This window comes from Chrysemys picta, chromosome 5, assembly GCF_011386835.1.
Source record: "Chrysemys picta bellii isolate R12L10 chromosome 5, ASM1138683v2, whole genome shotgun sequence".
Classification (NCBI taxonomy): Eukaryota; Metazoa; Chordata; order Testudines; family Emydidae; genus Chrysemys; species Chrysemys picta.
The window spans coordinates 10,650,861-10,669,795 of record NC_088795.1 but is presented as its reverse complement, the minus strand read 5'-3'; the positions used below and the strand labels follow the sequence as shown (position 1 = coordinate 10,669,795).

The following is an 18,935-nucleotide window of genomic DNA, read 5'->3' as shown; positions in this document are numbered from 1 at the left end:
TAACAGAATAGGATAGATGGCAGCTGCATATTGAGCAGAGGTCTTGAATGAGCCGTTTACAGTGTTGTGCAGGTCCCTTTCGTGAGTTCATATACACCTCTACCCCGATATAATGCTGTCCTCGGGAGCCAAAAAATCTTACTGTGTTATAAGTGAAACTGCATTATATCGAACTTGCTTTGATCCGCCGGAGTGTGCAGTGCCGCCCCCCCCCCCCCCCCCCCCCCGGAGCACTGCTTTACTGTGTTATAGTCGAATTCGTGTTATATCGCGTCACATTATATTGGGGAAGAGGTGTAGTTTAGAACCATGTGAGGGTCTGAGCAGTTTAAATTTTCCCTCCAACATGCATTACTTTACATTTATCGACACTGAACTTCATTTGCTATCGTGTTGCCCATCACGTAGCTTAATTACATCTCTAAAGTTCCTCCTAGTCCTCTGCGCTTGACTAATGTTAGCAAAATTTGCAGAATACAAAGTTATTTCGCTGTTCACCTCCCTTTCCTGATATTTAACAGTCAACTTAGACTGGAACATTGAGGCACTCGACTTAGATGAAAATTGTTCCTGCTCCTTCCTGTGTCTTAGCCGGTTTCTATAACACTAGATCTATCAACTGTGGGTTAATCGGATGGGGGTGCTAGTTGCGCTTTAAAAATGTTTGGGGAGTGGACTTGCTGACAGGGTTGGTGAGAGAAATATTGTTGTGTACTCTTAGCTCTCTTTATCCACAGCTGCCCCTTGCGTTTCTAGCTTCCTAAGAACATTTGCGTTTAGCTCACTTCTCTCACTTGCACTCCTCTGGAAAATGTTGTCTACTAAAATAACGTAAAATTAAATCAATCAAGAGCTAGGCCCATGCAGTTACTAAAGCAGCAGCACCCACAACACTAGTAATGCCTGGGAGTTGCTGAAGTAACTGGAGTCCTTCCTGTCTCCATCCTCCCCCCAGACCCAGTGCATGGTCCCAGTATGCTAGTGACCTTCAACACCACATGGGTTAGCCGTGCATCTGCTGGAGGAGGGGAGGAAGAGAACGCCACCTCCTGGACCTAGCCCACCTTTTCCTTAATTGCTGTCACCCAGGAATGTGAGGACCTTCGTCTGTGCTTGCTGTGGGTCAGCTCCCCAGCTCCACTAGCCAGGGGTAACACAAGCTCTCCCCTCTAGGCCTGTGCAGGCTTTGCTATCCCTCTGCCAGTTAGCGATAGGTATGCTCTGACCCCAAGTCTGCCAAGCATCTCCCTCAAGTGTGCAGCCTTTGGTCCCTGGACACTTTCAGCAGTCGTGGGTGTGCTCTTTCTAAAAGAACAGTGCACATCAGTTTACCAGTGTGACCTCCAAGCATGGCTCCATTTAACACAGTACTGGATTTAAATATCTTTTTAGTGAAAATAAGCAAAAGTTTTTTGAACAAAGATAAGGGATTCAAAAGGTGGCAAGTAGAAGCATTGGAAACTAATGGTTACATACAAAATCATAACACACATTTTAGAACCTAGATTTGTTTAACTAGATTTTTTTGTTTTATGGAGTAACACTCACCCCAAAGTCCTTCCAGCACAATGAATATACACAGAGATCAAATTACAGTTGTGCAGGCAACTGTAAAAGTGCTTGATTTTGCAACCCAAGTAACTTTTCATTGTGGTAGTATAGGATTAAAGACTACTGTATTTATAGTCTTCAATCATATAGTTCCCCCGAGAAGACACTTACCTCATTCAGTGCACAGGTTGGACAGACAAGGGGACAAAATTAAGATTGCATGGGCAACCATAAATCTTGTGTTTTGTAACTTTGGAATGCATGACTGCAACCTAAACTTTTTTTGAACATACTTATATATGTTTTGGAATGTTAGTGCATTCTGGTGTAATTCAATTGACGGGTAATCTGCCATCAAGATGCATAGATAAAGGATATTTTTTTAAGAACCATTAGTCCTTTCAAAATCAATTGGACTTAAATAGGGAGATGTTTGCTGCTGTGTTCAGCACTTCTGAAATGTACTGGAATATTGTTTTCTGTTCTGGTATCTGCTTTTCAAAAAGAATATTGACAAATTAGAGAGGATTCAGAGCCACAAGAACAATTTGAGATTTGGAAAGCCTGCCTTAAAGTGAGACTTAAAGAACTCACTTTTTTTAGCTTTTCGAAGAGACTGTTAAGAGGTGACTTGATCATGATCTACAACTAGCTGTTGTGTGGGAAAGCTATGCGATAGCAGAGGGCTGATTAATCTAGCAGAAGAAGGTATAACAAAATCCTGTGGCTTTAAATTAAAGCTAGAAAAATTCAAATTGGAAGTGAGGTAATAGTAAGCAGTTAACCACTAGAAAACAACGTACTTGGGGATGTGGTAGATTCTGAATCACTTGAAATGTTTAAATCATGATTGGCTGTTTTCTCTAGCCTAAGTTATATAGTAAGTCAGGCTAGATCAGGGTAGGCAACCTATGGCACATGTGCCGAAGGCGGCACGCGAGCTGATTGTCAGTGGCACTCACACTGCCCGGGTCCTGGCCACCGGTCCAGGGGGCTCTGCATTTTAATTTAATTTTAAATGAAGCTTCTTAAACACTTTAAAAACCTTATTTACTTTACACACAACAATAGTTTAGTTATATATTATAGACTTATAGAAAGAGACCTTCTAAAAACGTTAACATATATTACTGGCACGTAAAACCTTAAATTAGAGTGAATAAATGAAGACTCGGCACAGAACTTCTGAAAGGTTGCCGACCCCTGGGCTAGATGATGATTGTCCTTTCTGGTCTGAAAATCTGTGAACCTATGAGTATCCTGTCAACACTTTTTTTTGCATTGTGTGCATATTTCCTTTTGTAGAAAACTAATGTGCTCAAAACATTGACAGTGCAATACAATCCCAATGATTTGACCTCCAATGTATACAAAGTTGGCCAGATCTCCCCACAGCAATTACGGCTCTGCTTATATCACAACCTGGCTTTTCCCTGTATCTCAAAACCTATCAGGAAATTGGGATTGTAACGTGTAGGCACTGAAACAACTTACTGAATCTGTTTACAAAATATGGTTTACCTTACTTCTTGTCCTAAATGTTATCTCTATCTTCTATTAGGCTAAAGAAATACTTACAAAAGAATCAAATGTGCAGGAGGTGCGTTGCCCTGTTACAGTGTGTGGGGATGTCCATGGTCAATTCCATGATCTTATGGAACTCTTCAGAATTGGTGGGAAATCACCAGACACAAACTACCTGTTCATGGGAGACTATGTGGATAGAGGCTATTACTCGGTGGAAACAGTGACTCTTCTTGTAGCACTAAAGGTACACTTTTATTTTAAGAAAGTATAAAACCCCTCACATTGCAAGAGTTCTGAAACAAATTGGGGGCTGGAGGAATGAGCTGAAATGTAATTTGCAGACTAGAAGATTGCACTTAGTTAAAATGTTTGACAAGAAGCTTAATATTTTTTACATGTTCAAAATGGCATGCAGTTAACACTAATCAGAAGTCTATTGTTTGATGTTATAAATGATTGTTCTCTTTCCATTGCTAGGTGCGTTATCCAGAACGCATTACAATACTGAGAGGAAATCATGAGAGCAGACAAATTACACAAGTGTATGGCTTTTATGATGAGTGTCTACGAAAGTATGGAAATGCCAATGTTTGGAAGTATTTCACAGACCTGTTTGATTATCTTCCACTTACAGCTCTAGTAGATGGCCAGGTAAGCTTTTGTATATTCTACAGGGGATAATAGACCTTACTCATAGATTTTAAGGTCAGATGGGAGTACTTCACTTATCTAGTCTGACCTCCTAAGAATAGATGGCCTCAAACTCCTTTTCAGAGCTCTGCTTGTGTCATGCTTCGAGTATAACACATGTTTGTAACATTTAATGAGCATCAGCTCAGTCGTTATTCACTGAGGCCTGTCTTTATTATACACCTCTACCTCGATATAACGCTGTCCTCGGAAGCCAAAAAGTCTTACCGCGTTATAGGTGAAACCGCGTTATATTGAACTTGCTTTGATCCGCCGGAGTGCGCAGCCTCGCCCCCCAGAGCACTGCTTTACCGTGTTATATCAGAATTCGTGTTCTATCGGGGTAGAGGTGTACTTCTAACTCTTATACCTATAAAACTTTTTTAAGCAGTTTGTTTCCCATTCTGTTTACAAGTTAGAGTATTATTTTGTTCCTGGCCTTGATTTGCTACATGCCACTTATTATAACGAATTCATTGTGAAAGATGTCATAAGAATAGTTCTGGTTGTGGTGAATAGCAGATATCATGCACAACAGCTTCCAGTATGACTTGAAAAATTAATCGTGGCACTGAGTCTGACTTTTACCCAGAACCTGGTGATTTCTGGCTGCAACCCACCTAGGTTTGGATTGGAGTCATGACCAAAATAAACCTAGGCTGGTTCAAGTGGGGACTTGTGCTGAATTGAATCGGACACTGGTGTGAATGCTTCCTTTTCCAAGCTGCCTTTACTGCACTCTGAAAGGCAGCTTCAGAGGTGTGGAAACTGTTTGTGCTGCTTTCAAGGTTCACATGTACCTTACCAGAACTGAGTGGTAGGTGAGAGTAGGAGGAGAAGATGATTGAGAAGTTGCAACCAGGTTGGTTAGTGTGTGATAGAGCCCGGGCAGGAAGGGCTGCTCTTTCCATCCCATCTTGGGTCCTGCCGTCCTAACTAGTGCAGGATTTTACTTTTTCTTCCCTAACATGCCACCTCAGTAGGCAGGAGTCCCCTCCTGATTCACGTGCAGGTTGTACCCTATGTGTTAAGTGCTGTGGGAGTCAAAGTATTTCTGAAACAAAAGTGAAGAAATATTACCTTACCGGTATAAGGATACTCTTTCTTTGGTGATCTTCACCACTTACAGAATTCTGTGTGTTTTTCTTTCGGTGGAATTAATTTTTGAGCGTGAGAACTGTGATCCGTGCCATGAGGTTTAGAATGCCATGAAGCATAAGCTAGTTAATTTTACTTTTAAAAATGAGGTCTTTTCTTGGTCAGAATCAATATTATTTTTTTGTTCCTGGACAGATATTCTGTCTCCATGGGGGTCTCTCTCCATCTATAGATACACTGGATCATATCAGAGCTCTGGATCGTCTACAGGAAGTTCCACATGAGGTAACCTGAAAGGAAATGCACTGTGACTTTACAAATACGTTTGGGTATTTTTATATGCACGTTTATCCTCCATTTTGAAATCCGATATTGTAAAGTGAGGTACATAGTGATACAGTAGATTGTAACAGACATTTATTGTAGTTTTAAATAAATAAAATAAACCAAACCGGCATGTTATGACAGCAGAATTGGCAAAGGGAGAGGTAGTAGTATTTCCCACACTCTTATCTTCTCTGACTTTGAGTACCACCTCATCAGCCCCAACATTGATGAAATATTTGGATAGGGAAGTGCGTGTACTGGTTTGCACATCTCGTGTTAGACAAGTTCACGCTTACCATGTGAATAAATGCCACTTCTGCTCAAGTTGCCCTGGTAAATAGGTTACCTGTAGTGGAGTGCAATTTACAAGAATTTGGTCAACTTTACTTTGCAGCAAGGACATACTTCGGTGGGGAGCAGGAAAGACAAACCAAACAGGAGAGGAGAGAGTGCATGCAAAATAGACTGAGGGATAGAAACCAGTCAAGAGAGTGGAGAGTGAAGTGTGAAGAATAACAAAGTCTCTTCTAGCATCCATCTGAGGGGAAAAAGTGAAGCATACATCGCTCCCAGGAGGAATGGGAAGCTCCAAATAGAATACCCACTACTTAGTCAAAGGACTCGGATATTCTGAGATTTCATGGCTGTTTGGCTTTTCTGTGGAACTTGGGTCTTGACATAAAATTATTGTCTGGTATCTGAGTTTTCACAGAAAAACAAATATATGTATCCTAGCTCTTATGGTAGCAAAGATATGCTTAAAAATGTAATCCATGTAAAACAATGCAGCGAAGACTTGGGCAGACTACACCTGGAAAGGTAAACTGGGAACTGCCCCATACACTTTAGACTTGTTGACTTGGAAAGCAAGGAGAAGTGGTTTAAATGCAAAATTTAACCATCGATCAATCTAACAGAAATATCTAGCAAATATGCTTGTTCATCTTGCTGATGCTACAATTCCCAGCGTTCCAAAACCTCTCGTTTCCCTAGCAACTTCTACAATGTGATTAGGCATTGTCAGTACAAAAATCTGCAGCATATTGAAAACTGAAAATACAAGAACATAAAATTGAACATCAGATTAAATAGCAGGGGTCACTGACTGATTTTTCATATTTAATTCAGTAAAAACCTCTCTGGAGTGTCTGGAGAATTTAGGTCCATTTTGCCACAGAGTACCTGGAGCCTGGCTCAGGCAGATTAGAGACAATTGAAGAGCTGGGCCAGCTCCAAGGTAGAAGCCACTCTGTTTTTCTCCTGCATCCTCTAAGGGTTTGTCTACACTGGAATCAAAGACCCACACCATGTTCGCGGCTGGCTTGGGTTAGCTGTCTTTGGCCTGGGCTTTTGGGCTGTAAAATCGCAGTGTAGACATTCAGGCCTGGGCTCCAGCTCAGACTCTAGGACCCTCCCACCTTGTGGGGTCCCAGATCCTGAACAACTACAGCAATTTTACACCTCAGCTGACCCAGATCAGCCACAGGTCTTTTATTCCAGTGTAGATGTACCCTAAGTAGCCAGGTGGAGAATGCATTGGACTCTGCACCAGAGCTCTGCCCTTTTTCCACTTGTCAACTTGGTTTTCACAACCTTTTCATCCTGCTTGTAGTTGCCAAAAAGAGGTCATCTATTGATGATTCAAGGGATATATTTGTGCTCTGCCCTTGTCTGAATTGTAGCTGAGACATGCAGGATGTTGGGTGACATCAGATGTTGGCATTTGGTGGTTTCTGCTTAATTATTTTGACAGCAGTGCAAGGCTGGAGGTGGGACAGTAATTGATGTTTTCAGTTTGTACTGTTGAATTCAGGGGGATTGGGTAGTCTACTCTGTTTTTCAAGGAGCCCGGCAGCTTTCCTTCTTTGACTTCTTTAACTTTTAGTAGTGGGCATAGTTCCCTGCTGGCTTTCACTAGCCAGAAGGGCAGGGATCTGCCTTGCAGCTTGTGCTCTAATACTTTTTCACAACTTTCTGAGCTTCAGCAAGTGTGATGGGGCCAAACTCTGTCAGGGGTAGCTGTCTAGTCAGGAATGAAATTTCCTGGCTAGTGCTGTACATACACACTTGCTCTCTTGTCAGCAAAATACACTGACTAATGCATGGACTAGTTAACTGACTGAAATAGTAGGCACAACTAATATAAACTAGTTAAATGACAGAATAACTTCAGTTTGGGAACGAAATTCTGGTTGCTCCTGCTGAGATATGTAAACCTCTACAGTAGGACAGGAGATTAGTTTGAGGGAACTAGAGACTCTCTCATCATTAGATGCTTTAGACATAAAAAATCCTGCATCTTGGCAGGAGGTTAGACTAGATGACCCTTGTGGTTCCTTCTAACCATATGATTCTATGGTTATTTATATCTACATCAATATAATTTTCATAATTTGTTTTCTCACCCATGATGTGGTCAAGTACAGTAACTCCTCACTTAAAGTCATCCTGGTTAACGTTGTTTCGTGGTTACGTTGCTGATCAATTAGGGAACAGGCTCGTTTAAAGTTGTGCAATGCTCCCTTCTAATGTCGTTTGGCAGCCGCCTGCTTTGTCCACTGCTTGCAGGAAGAACAGCCCGTTGTAGCTCGCTGGTGGGGGGCTTGGAACCAGGGTGGACTGGCAGCCCCCTATCAGCTCCCCCAAGTTCCCTGTGCGGCAGCTGCCCAGCAGGCTATCAATTGCCGGCAGTTCAGCTGTCCCTCCCCCCACTGCTCTGTGCTGCTCCTGCCCCCTGCCTTGGAGCTGCTCCCTGAGACTCCTGCTTGCTGTGCAGGGAGGGAGGAGAGAAAGAGGGGGGCTGATAGGGTGTCCCCCTGCTCCTGCACCCCACTTACCCCATCTTCTATAGAGCAGGGGGGACACACGACAGGGCTCAGGACGGAGGGAGCTTGCTGGCAGCAGCTGCAGTCTCAGCAAGCTGATCTAATTAACAAGGCAGTGTACCCAAGAGTAGGGTAAGCGTACTTAAAGGGGAAATGTGCATCTCACATTCACGGTGTTGCTGTCTCCCCTCCCTCCATTCCTGCTGCCTTGTAGAGTGTGAGAGTTAACCCTTGAGGGCTCAGCCAATTGCTAGTTCATCATTTAGCAGTAAGGCATTCCCTGGGAAATATCCTTCCCTCTGACTCCTCCACCTCAACCAAGCTTCACAATCATCATCAGTGTGTACCAGTATTAAATTGTTTGTTTGAAACTTATACTGTGTGTGTGTGTGTGTGTATGTATGTATGTATGTGTATATATATGTTTGTGTATATGTATATAAAATTAATTTTCATCTGGTGAAAAAAAATTCCCTGGAACCTAACCCCCTCATTTACATTAATTCTTATGGGGAAATTGGATTCGCTTAACATCGTTTTGCTTAAAGTCGCATTTTTCAGAAACATAACTACAACGTTGAGTGAGGAGTTACTGTATTCCCTATTTTCGAAAAGACTATTAAGCCAGTGTTCATGAGCAAGCCTGCAGTGTCAGTCAGTGGTCACACATGAGGGAGGAATTGTGGAGGAATCATTTTAGTTTCAAGCTCTGAGGGTTTATAAACAGTATTGCCAACTCTTGTGATTTTTATCATGAGACTCATGATATTTGATATTTCACTTAAAGCTCCATCTCCTAACAAAATTACATGAGAATCTCCGCTTTCACTTTAGAAAAAAGTTTCTAGTCTTGGTTGCGGAGAAAAGCTTAAACTTGATGTGAGTGCTGCCTCCCACCCTCTCCCCAGACTCAAACCACACGAAAACTACAAAGAGCTCCAAATTTAACGTTGTTTAAACTCATGATATTTAAGCCAATGTCGTGATATTTGGAGACTGATTCATGATCTGTGAACATCTGGGATTGTCAGTACTATATAAGTAGTGAGTACCCTTTTTAAGATTATGAGATACTATACAGTGAAAGTGTGTGTTTAAAAAAAAAAATTAGAATATTTAGCATATATTCAGAGAATGAGGGCTTGGAAATGTTTGTAAATAAAATGCCTTTCAAAGTAGACTTTTTAATATTTTTCTTCCAAGTAAAATTTCTGCTTTCCTTGTTAGGGCCCAATGTGTGATCTCTTATGGTCAGATCCAGATGATCGTGGAGGCTGGGGTATTTCTCCACGTGGTGCTGGCTACACGTTTGGACAGGATATCTCTGAAACATTTAACCATGCCAATGGTCTTACACTGGTCTCCCGTGCTCATCAACTTGTGATGGAGGTATGGTGAGCGTATTTTGTTATGATAGCGTACCCTAGATGAAGTGATACAAATACTGAAGAAGACATAATTTCTTATAAATGCAAGGTTGTCCATAGTTTACAGGCGTACATTCTAAATCCCGAGAGGCTTTTCATAATGTGCAGTAGGCCTGAAAAGTAATACTTTACACTTGGCATTTTAGCTGAATTAGTAAGAGAATGCGTTGGTTTTTTTTGTTTGTTTGTTTTTTTAAAGTGAGTTAGTCAAAGGGAATAAAGATGGCTCATGCTAAGGAGTGGTTACAAAAGTATAGTCTGCTTGCATTCTGACAATCTTTTCCTCTACTAATGTGTTAAATAGGCTATCCTGTAATATGTAGCAGTCAGTTGCAACAGGGATTAAACCATCCAGCTGGTATAGATAGAACATAGCATTACTGGAAAAATGCCAGGTGGGTCAATGGAGCATTTTTATTTTTAATTCAGTTAAAGTAGATCCTTTATAGCTTGTGCTGTACATAAAAACATGTAGAGTATGTAAGCTGATGAGCTCAAATGTCAATTCTCGGATTTAAAAAAAATTAAACATTTCTGTTTAAAAACATCTAGGTATGTCTAGGGTACTGTTTTCTGGAATTTGCAAACAAAGGTACTAATAAACATGGAAGTCATGAATAGTTTAAATTACCAATAATCAGTCATTTATAACCTGTGCTGTTACCTTAATATGTAAAGGCTTAAAAAGTTTTTCATGTCTACACAGTGTTTACTTCTCATTTTGAAATAGCTGCTAAGAAACAATTACAGTAAAAGCTGTGTTATCCGGTACTTTAACAATCAGAAAGCTAAATAAACCGCCATTTCTGATCTTCATTGAAAGTCCGGTTTATAGTCCAGGTAGCACAGGGCCAGCAGGCTCCCTACAAGCAGCAACCTGTCTCTGCTGCTCCTAGGTGATGGGGTCGCTAGGCGGATCTGCGTGCTGCCCCCACCCCAAGTGCTGGCTCCACAGCTCCCATTGGCCAGGAACCATGGCCAATGGGAACTGCAGAGGCAGCGCGCAGAGCTGCCTAGCCATGCCTCTGCTAGGAGCAGCAGGGACAGGTCGCCACTTGTGGGGAGCCACCTGAATCATAGAATATCAAGGTTGGAAGGGATGTCAGGAGGTCATCTAGTCCAACCCCCTGCTCAAAGCAGGACCAAATCCCCAGACAGATTTTTGCCCCAGATCCTTAAATGGCCCCCTCAAGGATTGAACTCACAACCCTGGGTTTAGCAGGCCAATGCTCAAACCACTGAGCTATCCCTCCCCCACCTGGATCTGACACTCCGCACCCCCTCCTGAGCCCCCTCCCACATCCAAACTCCCTCCCTCTTAGTTGACCGTAATTTTTTACTTACTGGCACCCCCCATTCACCCAACATGCCAGTTAACAAAGTTTTTACTGTATTTGAAGATTGAGATCATTGCAAAATGGAAACACTTAAAAGAAGGCTGCCCTATTAAATGCTCAAAATCCATTTAAGCTTTTAAGAGGAGCTTTCAGACTTGTACCAAATGACTGGAGGATAGCTAATGTGATGCCAGTTTTTAAAAAGGGCTCCAGAGGTGATCCTGGCAATTACAGGCCGGTAAGCCTGACTTCAGTACCAGGCAAATTGGTTAAAACTATAGTAAAGAACAAATTTGTCGGCCACATAGATGAACATAATTTGTTGGGGAAGTGTCAACGTGATTTTTGTAAAGGGAGATCATGCCTCACCTATCTACTAGAATTTTTTGAGGTGATAAATAAGTATGTGGACAAGGGGGATCCAGTGGATATAATGTACTTAAATTTTCAGAAAGCCTTTGACAAGATCTCCAACCAAAGGCTTTTAAGCAAAGTAAGCTGTCCTGAGATAAGAGGGAAGGTCCTCTCATGGATTGGTAACTGGTTAAAAGATGATAAACAAAGGGTAGGAATAAATGGTCAATTCTCAGAATGGAGAGAGAAAAATAGTGGTGTCCCCAAGGGTCTGTACTGGGCTCTGTCCTAATCAACATATTCATAAATGATCTGGAAAAAAGGGTAAACAGTGAGGTGACAAAATTTGCAGAAGATACAAAACTACTGGAGTTAGTGAAGTCCCAGGCAGACGGCGAAGAGCTACAAAAGGATCTCTCAAAATTGGGTGACTGGGCAAAAAAATGGCAGATGAAATTTAGTGTTGATAAATGCAAAGTAATGCACATTGGAAAACATAATCCCAACTATTCATATAAAATGATGGGGTCTAAATTAGCTGTTACCACTCAAGAAAGAGATCTTGGAGTCCTTGTGGATAGTTCTCTGAAAACATCCACTCAATGTGCAGTGGCCGTCAAAAAAGGAAACAATGTTGGGAATCATTAAGAAAGGGATAGATAATAAGACAGAAAATATTATATTGCTTCTATATAAGTCCATGGTATGCCCATATCTTGAATAGTGCATGCAGATGTAGTCGCCCCATCTCAAAAAGGATATTTTGGAATTGGAAAAGGGTTCAGAAAAGGGCAACAAAAATGATTAGGGATATGGAACAGCTTCTGTATGAGGAGAGATTAATAAAACTGGGACTTTTCAGCAGAAAAGATCCAACTAAGGGGGGGGGGGGATATGATTGAAGTCTACAAAATCATGACTGGTGTGGAGAAAGTAAATAAGGAAGTGTTGTTTACTCCTTCTCATAACACACGAAACCAAATAAAATTAATAGGCAATATATTTAAAACAAAAGGAAGTATTTTTTCACACAATGCACAGTCAACCTGTGGAACTCTTTGCCAGAGGATGTTGTGAAGACCAAGTCTATAACAGGGTTCAAAAAAGAACTATATAAATTCATGGAGGATAGGTCCATCAATGGCTATTAGTCAGGATGGGCAAGGATGGTGTCCCTAGCCTCTGTTTGCCAGAAGCTGGGAATGGACGACAAGGGATGGATCACTTGATGATTTACCTGTTCTGTTCATTCCTTGTTGGGCACCTGGCATTGGCCACTGTCGGAAGACAGGACACTGGGCTAGATGGACCTTTGGTCTGACCAAGCATGGCCACTCCTATGATCTGTACTAAGATTTTTAACTGAGAATTTAATTCTTTTACATTACAGGGTTACAACTGGTGTCATGATCGAAATGTGGTTACCATTTTCAGTGCACCCAATTACTGTTATCGTTGTGGGAACCAGGCTGCTATCATGGAACTAGATGACACTTTAAAATATTCCTTGTGAGTAACTTACCTTGTTTCAAGTGTCTGTCTTTTCTTTCAAAAGGGTAGAGATGCAGATTTTAGAACTAATGGTGCTACTCTCACTCTAATGAATCAAGAGTGTGATGCACAAATGGAAATAGAAGTTGATCACATGATGCTAAGTTGATGAAGGGGTTTACAAGGGTAGTTTTAGTTGGCATTGACCTTTGAGAAACATGGCAGTGAGTCACCCTTAGGATTGCCGCAGCCTTTTCTTAGTGACCGGGGATCCCTTCAGAAAGGTGATGCAATCCCACTATCAGAGAGTTTGAGTACATGGCCTTCATATCCCTAACTGTAAAGACTACAAAAGCAACATATATGTAAGATGAATAGAAAAATATCAATAATAAAAGAAGAAAAATCAGTTTTACATACCCTAGGGCTTCATTTTGAAATCTTAACATCTGATCTTCAAGTGGCCTCAGCATGTTCTCACTTGTGGAATCCCTGCACCTCTGCCATAAGCTTCTGGAACCCTTTGGAAAGCTGTGTCCATTGCAACTACTTGTCCCTTCCATCCCTGGAGGTTGCAGTGATATAAAAATAGGGGTGGGGGGAAGACCCAAGCCACCGTTCAGTTCCTTCTAACTGCCAAAGTTGCAGAAAGCTAAGATTGTGCAGTGTACTTGATGCTACCCTTGTTTGTTTGCTTTTTTCTTTCTGTACTTTGGGGACTAATTTTGTTTACAGTTTGTGAGGTTGATTGAAAGAGAGAAGGCAGGTGAACAAGAGTGGCAAACGGGAGTTTCAGTGAGTGTAGCTGCAGATATTGTGCTTGGAGGTAGTGTGAAAGAAAAGAATTGGTTAACCAAGGAACCAGAGAGTGGAAACTAGAGGCTTGGGAGTTTGTAAGCACCAAGAGGACCCACTGGCATTCTACACAGCTAAGGCTGACAAGAATGGGAATACTGTGACTTTCAGAGAAGACCAGGAAGAATTTCACACAGCTTCCTTCATTGAGTGATTGCACATGTGCATTCCACTCTTGATGTGCGCATACCCCATGCACAGTCACCAGAAATTTTCCCCTCAGTGGTACCCGTCGGGGTGGCTTGAGCACCCTCTGCTACCATGCACCGCTGGCCTTGGTATAAAGGGCCCAGCTGGTCCCGAGCCCCCAAAGTTCCTTCTTACCAGCTGAGATAGTTGCTTTAACTGCTTTCCTTGCTTTTGCAAGTGTTCAGTGGACTGTATTCTCTAATTTTACCCAAAATAGTTTAGTGACAATAAGGTTATTAGTTTAGCTAGTTAAGTTTTATCCCATATGAGGGTTTCATTCAATTCCTGGTGCCAAGGGATGCCTTGGTCACCAGGCTTCAAGTCCTGAATTTCCTGCAGGAATTCCCTTCATTCATCCTAAACCATCAATGACTCTGGTCTCAAATGCATCGGCTCTAGAGCGGGGAGCCCCTCCTGGTCTCAGGGTCTTTGGTCCTTGAGGAAGCTCTCTCTTCATACCAGCATCAGAGAATTAGGGTGATTTTTCTTGCCTGTCAAGCTTTGCTATCTCATATCAGAGGGAGAAATCTGTTCTTATAGACAACACCGCAGTTACGTTTTACTTCAACAGGCAGGGATGAGGCAGGAAGCAGTTCACCTGTGGGAATTTTGCATAGCTTGTTCAGCCAACCTTGAGACCTGTTACCGTTCAGGAGTGCAGAACGAGTGGTCTCTTCACCTGGATATAGCCAGATGCATTTTCCAGCTGTGGGGGACTCTCCACATGTACTAGTTCACAAAAAATGTCTAACAGAAAATGTCATCAGTTTTGCTCCCTGCCAGGCTACAGTCTGGGCTCAATTACAGACATCTTCCTGCTATTCTGAACAGAAAAGCTTTACTATATTTCCCCCCAAATCCCTCCCCTACAGAGTGCTGCTAAAGATCGAGGGATCACACTCAAGTTAAATTAGTAGCCCCAGTGTAGTCCCACCAGTGCTGATTCTCAACTTTACTGGACCTCTCAGTGGCAACTCCAATCTCAATCCCACTGCACCTGGATCTGATCTCCCAAGACCACATGATTGGCTGCTCCACCTGAACCTGCAATCCCTTCATCTAACAGCCTGGAAGTTCTATGGCTAAATCCCAGAGAACAGGTTTGCTCGGAGCAAGCTTGCCAGGTCTTACTAAGTAGCAGAAAGCCCTTCACCAGGGCCACCTACCTGTCAAAATGGAAGCAGTTCTCTGTCTGGGCCTTTCAAATGAGTCTCTCCCTGATGCATTCATCCATTCAACACATACTCAACTATCTGCTGCACCTGAAACACAATTTAGCAATTTCCTCTGCCAAGGTTCACCTGGCAGCAATATCAGCTTTCTACACTCACACAGATAACTGTTGTTTTTTTCCCTAATGACATCACAATTGGATTCCTTAAAGGCCTGGAAAGGTTGTACCCTCAATTAAGGGAGCCTGTTGCCCCCCACCCTTGGGACCTGAATTTGGTCTTGTCCAAACTTATGGGACCACCATTTGAACTGTTAGCAATGTGCTTCTTACACCTTTCCTCCTAATTGCTATCGCTTCTGTCAGAAGGATTTCTGAACTGCATGCCCTCACATCTGAACCACTGTATACAGTCTTCTTTAAAGATAAAGTTTGCTTAACCCAGATGAGAGCGTTTCTCTCTAAAGTAGTAAATTGATTGTTACGAAAATTTGAAACTTAACTGTTTTTTATCCAAACCCACACACAAATAGAGATTAGCAACTGGCGTTCTACATAGACGGGACCAAACCATTTTGGCGGTCCATCCAACTGTTTTTAGTTATAACAGACAGAATGAATGGTCTGCCAATAATTTCCTGTATCCATGCTTGTTTATGATCTGGCAGGCATTTCACCACCAGTCAAACTGACAGCTCACTCCACAAGACCTCACGCATCCTATGTGGCACACCTAGCTCAGATCCTTATGCAGGACATTTGCAAAGCAGCAACCTGTTCATTGGTGCATGCTTTCTCCTCCTCTTACACCATCACCCAATACTCTAGAGAGGATGCCACATTTGGTCGAGTCTGTGTGTATAAGAACTCCAATCCCTCCACCCCCTATATTGCTGCTTGGGAGTCACCAAGAGTGCAGTCACTCGAAGAAAAAAGTTCCTAAACTTCTGTAACTCTGTTCTTCGAGATGTTGCACGTATCCATTCCACAACCCACTCTCCTGCTGCTCTACATTGGAGTTTCCAGAAAGATGGAACTGAGGGGCTCAGGGTAAGCTGGGCCCTTTATACAGACACCAGCGGCGTGCGGTGCAGAGGGCACTTAAGCTGCCTCAACAGGTACTACCTAGGAGAAAAATTTCTAGCGACTATGTGTGGGGCACGCACATGCCAGGATTGGAATGGACATGTGCAACACATCTCAAAGAACAACCGTTGAGAAACGTTAGTAACCATTTTATCATGCTTATGTTCTTGGTGTGGAAACTGCAGAAAACCTCTAACAATCCAGCTGTCTGAATGGAATGGAAAACTAAATGGGACACTTGTGAATGGCTGCCCAGATCAACTCGTAAGACAATGAAGTCTGCCCACAAAGTTCTCCAACCATCCAAGTAAGACTGACAATCCATGATGAACTTTCTGCAAGGGACTGGTAGACAACTAGATTGCATGTTGTCTTCCTGGGCAAGGATCCATTGGCATTGGTGCTGATGACACTGCCTCATGGAATACCTCACAGATTATAGACAACTTCAGGGGTCTTGGAAGGCTACAGAAGAAGGTCCAGGTGATCAAGACCGTTCCTGTTCTGTGAGCAAAAGTAGACAGAAAGCAAAGGATTCTGGACGTGAACTGCTGGTGACGTAGCATAAGGTAGAGGGATTTGGCTTTGTGAAATATTGGTCCACCTTTATGGTATGTTTAGTTTGGATGGCTTCCATCTCAGTAGAAATGGAACCAGTCTTCTAGGGGACAGGCTGGCCACACTAGCCAAGAGGGTATTAAACTAACAAAAGGGGAGGGTGAAAAGGGGGAATGAATGAGCACAGCTGTGGATCAAAATTATGATGTGGAGAACTAAATTAAGCAAGGTGCAAGGGATGTGAAGAGAAGAAATTCTTCTGTTGTCTAGGCATCAGTGTTAAGAGCCTTTGGAATTGCTCATTTGAGCATAAATTTAACCTAGTTGGCATTATTGAAACCCGGCGGGAAAGGCTTGCATGAGTTGGAATTTTAAAGCCTAGTTGTGTATGTAAAAATCCTCTATGAAGGTTATTTTTCTGAGGCATTATGATTTTGGGAAAAGACTTCAAAACTTGTAAAATAGGACTAATGAGTGACCTAAAATTGGTGGGATGTTTTTCTTTTGAAATGAAGCAGTCATTACCCAAAGCTTGGAAAACTCTGGAAAGTGAGACCTTATTAGAGTTTGTGGATGTAAACAATGACCATAGTAACTAATCTTCAAGATAATTACCTGTATGGATCCAAAACCTGGGCACACCCTTCCTCTTGAAATGCTCTGGGACAGAAGGGTACAAAAGAGGGAGTGCCTTCAAGTGCATCCTCAGTTCCCACTACTAATTCAGGAATCCTTAATGAGGCTCCAAAGAAGTGGGGGAGGAGTGCAGATCCATATAAACATTTGTCTCAGTCACTATGGTAAGTAGCTTCTCCTTCTCCTTGGAGAATTACAGGGTTGATTCCCACTCCAGGATATTAACAAGCAGTAGTAACCCTTCAGTAAGTGGGTCTGAGGAGTTACTGAAAATGGGCACTAATTTCCTTAGTAGCCTCAGCTGTGGCATCACGTGAGACAACAAATATACAAATAAATCAAGAAAGTTGAGTCTTAACGAGGCCAAAAAAGTAGGTGAAGAAGGTAGCTCAGAAGGTCGGGACCAGTGGACAATGCCTAAAATGGTGTGGGCACGGAGAAATTTAACTGGCTGCTAGACAACATGTGGAAATAACCCCAAAGGACAGGAAAAAATGGTGTTAGGGGCCTAGAGACTCTTGAAAATCCTCCGAGACACCTATTTGCAACTTTAGGTGTCTAAAGATGTTTCCCGTTTAACAACTACCTTGCGCTCCTGCTGCTGGGGTCAGAGTCTGAACTCATGAGAATACAACAGGACATGTGCACCGGTGCCTGGGATAGGAGCTCATCTGACAGTGCACCATGTCCCCAAGAGGACCTGGTTTTGTGACTGCTTTGCTCCGAAAGTTTAGTGTAACAGTTCACTGTAAGGTTGAAGTACAGGCTGTCTTTTTGGCTGGATAGAGTGAAAGTTAACCCCTCGATCCCGGACAAACATCAGTACCTCAGGCCTTGGACAGTACACTCACTTATGTCCTGTCATCCTACAAACGCTGAACCTCAGTTCTTTGAGATCCCTCGGCTGGGGTCTACCAGAGTCAGATGCTCTCCCTGTCCACTGTCACACACTTGGATTTATCTGAATCCTTCTCTAGGGCCTTTCATTGGTTCCTGTGTTTCAGCCAGTACTCGTTGAATTTCTTTTCATACCTACTGTTTACAAATTCATCTGCCAACAGGCCTACACTGTGAGCTCCTTGGGCTTCCTATCCACTAACCACATTTTAAACTTGTTGGGGACATATCTCAGAGTTGCTCTAACCCAACCAGGTCATATCAACCTTCCAGTATAGTGATGTCTGTACTTTTACCCCATTTGTGGAGATATTCTCCCTTCAGTGCAACTTCCATATATGTCACCTCTTGTTTATTTGCACACACCAAACCATTTTCTTATGAGCCTCAGGTGTCAATTCAAACTTAAGCAGTAGAGACTTTTTGAACTATTCATAGTCTCCAGTATCAACTCATCCATCGGGCTATAAGTCTCTATCGCTTTGGGACCAAGTAAGGGCGTGAGACAATGGAGCCAGTCCACACAATCGACCTGGGTCAAATTTCAAGCTGCCTCAAAGGCAGTGAGGTAGGCGTCTATATTCACCACCACCACCACCCCTTCTTTTTTGGACTTCTCTTCTGAGGGGGAGAGGAGAGCAGGAGAGCCATGATGGATAAAAGTATTTAAAAAATGTTATACTGAACTTGATATATTGTTTAATGTTAAGCTGCATATTTGTGCAGTTATTACACAACACATGAATTGCTAATTACGTCTTAGTGGTGCAGCTCCTTATTTTGATGCTTAGCGCAGAGCAGTGAAATATTACTCCGAAGTGCATTTAGCTAATCCCTAGTATTTTTGAACCTTACTGCATCCAGGAGGTAAAGTGCGTGCATTGTTTTGCTGACATTAATGGGAAATGGGTTGCTT

General features: G+C 42.5%; 1 protein-coding gene across 1 annotated transcript in view; it reads left to right on the top strand.

Annotated features, from left to right (window-relative positions):
• The window catches only part of PPP2CB (protein phosphatase 2 catalytic subunit beta), a 28,204-nt gene that overhangs the window by 8,279 nt on the left and 990 nt on the right, over window positions 1–18,935 (top strand). Inside the window, exons 2-6 of the mRNA XM_065595911.1 lie at window positions 3,113–3,322; window positions 3,556–3,729; window positions 5,062–5,151; window positions 9,246–9,407; window positions 12,527–12,645. Of these exons, the coding sequence (XP_065451983.1) occupies window positions 3,113–3,322; window positions 3,556–3,729; window positions 5,062–5,151; window positions 9,246–9,407; window positions 12,527–12,645 (755 nt within the window). The remainder of the gene's footprint in view (window positions 1–3,112; window positions 3,323–3,555; window positions 3,730–5,061; window positions 5,152–9,245; window positions 9,408–12,526; window positions 12,646–18,935) is intronic.